This window comes from Etheostoma cragini, chromosome 19 (genome assembly GCF_013103735.1).
Source record: "Etheostoma cragini isolate CJK2018 chromosome 19, CSU_Ecrag_1.0, whole genome shotgun sequence".
NCBI lineage: Eukaryota > Metazoa > Chordata > Actinopteri > Perciformes > Percidae > Etheostoma > Etheostoma cragini.
This window is the reverse complement of record NC_048425.1, coordinates 11,307,018-11,310,596: the sequence shown is the minus strand read 5'-3', so window position 1 is coordinate 11,310,596 and position 3,579 is coordinate 11,307,018. Positions and strand designations below refer to the sequence as shown.

The following is a 3,579-nucleotide window of genomic DNA, read 5'->3' as shown; positions in this document are numbered from 1 at the left end:
AAAACACCAGACACACACAGGTTTCACTTCTATAGAAACCAAAAGATTTTTAGTAAGTAAAACAGAAAGTAACTCTCATGTGGCAGGATAGAAGGAGAAGCCTACAACAGGCTTTTGCATTGCCAGGGAATTATAGTACAGAGCTGGGTTCTCAGGACTTATGCTTAACATTTAACTAAATATTGCAGATACAGACTCCTGGATAAAGGAACATATAAGCTTACTATGGATAATCTACAAAGGTATGCAACCATCTCTTTGTCAGTGATTTGTTTTCCCTTCTTTTAAGACCTGAACTAGTGTTGAAATTGTTGCTTTCCATAGCCTAGAAATGTAGCATGACTCAGCATGTTCTATCTAGCCTTTATCTCACACTGATTTTGGTTTTGGTCTATATTGTAGTGTAGCAGCATTTTGTGAAAGAAGGTGTGTCAGAGTTCTTTTCTTTATAATGTACAGTTAGAAGCAGTTTGAATAATCTGGACCAAGTTTGGGATGGCTGAGAGCGCACCCACAATGGATAACTCTGATGAGGTAAACGGCTTGTTTTTACAACCCTTACCATAAAAAAGTACAAGACAAATACATGTTGTCTTTTCAACTTTTGCAAATGGAATTATGAACTGATTCAATGCACTTTAAATGTAAACATTTTTCTCAATTTCTAAGGACCTCTATAATGTACCGGATTACTCAACGCCCTACTGTGAGGAAGGAGAGAACAGTCCCCCAAGACCACAGTCTGACTGTAAGTGTGAATACCATTAACTGATCTGATTTAATACTAAATACATGTTGTAATGCAGAAAGGAGATACTGAGATGTACTTTTCTTACGTTATGACAGATGTTCCTCCTCCAGGAAAAGTAACGGTTCTCAATGCTGGCCAGGAGACTGTTTCTCTTGGCTTTTCACTCCCTGATAACTCTGTAAAGTACACACTGCAATTAGATTACTCCTGCAACACACAGAGTGGCAGTTTGGTCACAGAGGACTCCAGCACTGTGAAGGTTGAGGGACTGAATCCTGGGACCGAGTATACTTTCAGTATCATAAGGATTGCACACAATGGAAAACAAAGCAAAGCAACCTCCCTGTCCGTCTTCACAGGTAAATCTGAAAAACAAATAATTAATAAGATCCAGCAAAGTGTTGTCTGACTGATCTTTTGGCCCGTAACCTAAATCAATGTTCATGTGTGTACGTCTTACATTGTGTATTCAGACTAAAGAGGTGGTATATTGTAAATTGTGGGTATTAGGTGATTATATATGTGGGTTTGTCTTATTTAACTTGGCAGTCAAACAGCACTTTTAAATATTAACATGACGGAACATGATTTTTATTTATAAGTGATACCATTATATTGTTCCTACAGAGCCCAGCCCTCCTGTGCAGATTACAGTCTACCAGGTCGGCAGTGAGTCCCTGTGTCTGCGATGGGACACCCCTGCTGGTGAAGTGGAGAGTTACATCGTGACTTGTTGCAGTGAGGGAGACATTGTGCAAGAGCTGACAACAGACACAGACAACCTGACTCTCAGCAACCTGAATCCAGGAGTGTGTTACTCTCTCCAGGTGTCTGCACAACTTAGGAATGGAAGAAAAAGCAAGCCAACTGTAACAACTGTCCACACAAGTAAGTAAAATCTAATTCTTCTGGCATTTGAAAATAAGCTTTAAACTCTTGAACTGTTTAGAAATATTTAATTTGCCTGGATGTATCTTATAAAACACAGCAAAAACATTAGAAAAATATTGATGTCATAAATAATGGCATAAGACACAAAACCTGTCATGAACATGAAGAGGCGCTATTATTGCTTATGACTGTTAAGTGTCATTCTGTAAATGACACTTAATGCAAAAATTGGCATTGTTTGAGATGAACAAGAAGAGATGTTTTTTAACTTGAAATGAAGGAACACCACAACCTGTCAAACATGTCATAGCAGGTCTAATTAACAAACTTAGAGAAACTGTTTAGTTTCATGTGTTAACATTACATTAAACTGTCAAGTGTTTTTGTTTTCTTTTACATTGGCTGCCAGTAGAGCATTATAATTGTTTCATACTGTACATGTTTTCCTTGACCTCAAGTAAAGGGAAACATTATTATTATTATTATGATTATTTAAAAAAAAAGACTCCTGTTCACGCCTGTTCTTCCTACAGCAAGTGGAAAACACCAGACACACACAGGTTTCACTTCTATAGAAACCAAAAGATTTTTAGTAAGTAAAACAGAAAGTAACTCTCACGTGGCAGGATAGAAGGAGAAGCCTGCAACAGGCTTTTGCATTGCCAGGGAATTATAGTACAGAGCTTTGCTCTCAGGACTTATGCTTAACATTTAACTAAATATTGCAGATACAGACTCCTGGATAAAGGAACATTTATGTTTACTACGTGAAACTGTTTAGCTTTATATGTTAACATCACATTAAACTGTTGTAAGTGGTTGTTTTTTACATTGGCTGCCATTGGAGCATTATAATTGGGTCAAATATTTTTCCTTCCACACAAGTGAAGTGAAACAGTTTGAACTTGTCAAGAAGTTGTCATAAAGGTGGTTTACAATGTCAAATGGTTGCAATGAGTTATTCCCTTGACCTCAAGTAAAGTAAACCCATTTGGGCTTGTTATAAGGATGTGATTAGAAGTTATGAGACTATTGGTTGGAATTAGTTTCACAACACAGTCTATGTTGTTGAAATTTCATTTTCGGTATTGTTGAGGTGCCGCCTGAAATTCTGCCGGTTGCCCCTAAATTTCAGCCAGATATCCAACACCTTTCACTTTCTTTGTGTTGTAATTTAAAACTCTGCTGGATTTCTGAGGACTATGGTTAGCTTCTCCTCAGATCTCTGCTGGGTAAATCCAGACAGCTAGCTGGACTATCTGTCCAGTCTGAGTTTTCCAACAAAACAAGTTCCTTCCCAAGGATATTTTGCAGAGGCACCGTTGCTCCATCTGTTGCTTAGTACTGCCCAAGACGATTGTGATTGGTTTAAAGAAATGCCAATAAACCAGAGCACGTTTTTGTCCCATTTCGGAAGGCTGTGTGGATTTGCCAGACCCTCCTCCACAGCACAGTGGAGGAAGATCAGGCAACATGAGACTAGACGTCCCAGAATGAGGTGGTTTACAGAGTTTTGGATAGATAACATGAGCTTTAGGCTACTTGTGGCTAAAGTAACCATTCTAACTGTAGTTAGCTGCTGTTAGCTAGCTCGGCTAGCTGCACAGCTGATTCACTCCCGGTGTGCAAGAAGCTATACTTTGAAGAACACCCAGCCGGAGTTGCTGGACTCGTTCCAAAACAGACTGTGAGACTTAGAGGGAGGATTAAAACAGGGAAAAAAGTACCCAGATAGTTTTTTTTTTTCTTTTTTTCTCAGGTTTGGCTTCTTTCACCCTGGGCACAGCTATTTGTAAAGCTTTACAGCTAATCAAGCTAACTAGCTAACGGCAGCTAACTACGGTTGTTGGTTACTTCAACAACATGTACCCTAAAGCTCAAGTTCAAGCACTTTTTGTCATTGCGTTGCACAACGAGATTATATATTGAAAACCAGA

The 3,579-nt window shown here is 38.8% G+C and overlaps 1 protein-coding gene across 1 annotated transcript in view; it reads left to right on the top strand.

Moving 5' to 3' along the window:
* Nucleotides 1–113: 113 nt before the first annotated feature.
* si:dkey-85k7.12 (interferon-induced very large GTPase 1) overlaps nucleotides 114–3,579 on the top strand; it is an 8,111-nt gene continuing 4,645 nt past the window's right edge. Inside the window, exons 1-5 of the mRNA XM_034857373.1 lie at nucleotides 114–242; nucleotides 460–534; nucleotides 670–748; nucleotides 847–1,110; nucleotides 1,379–1,639. Of these exons, the coding sequence (XP_034713264.1) occupies nucleotides 496–534; nucleotides 670–748; nucleotides 847–1,110; nucleotides 1,379–1,639 (643 nt within the window). The 5' untranslated portion in view covers nucleotides 114–242; nucleotides 460–495. The remainder of the gene's footprint in view (nucleotides 243–459; nucleotides 535–669; nucleotides 749–846; nucleotides 1,111–1,378; nucleotides 1,640–3,579) is intronic.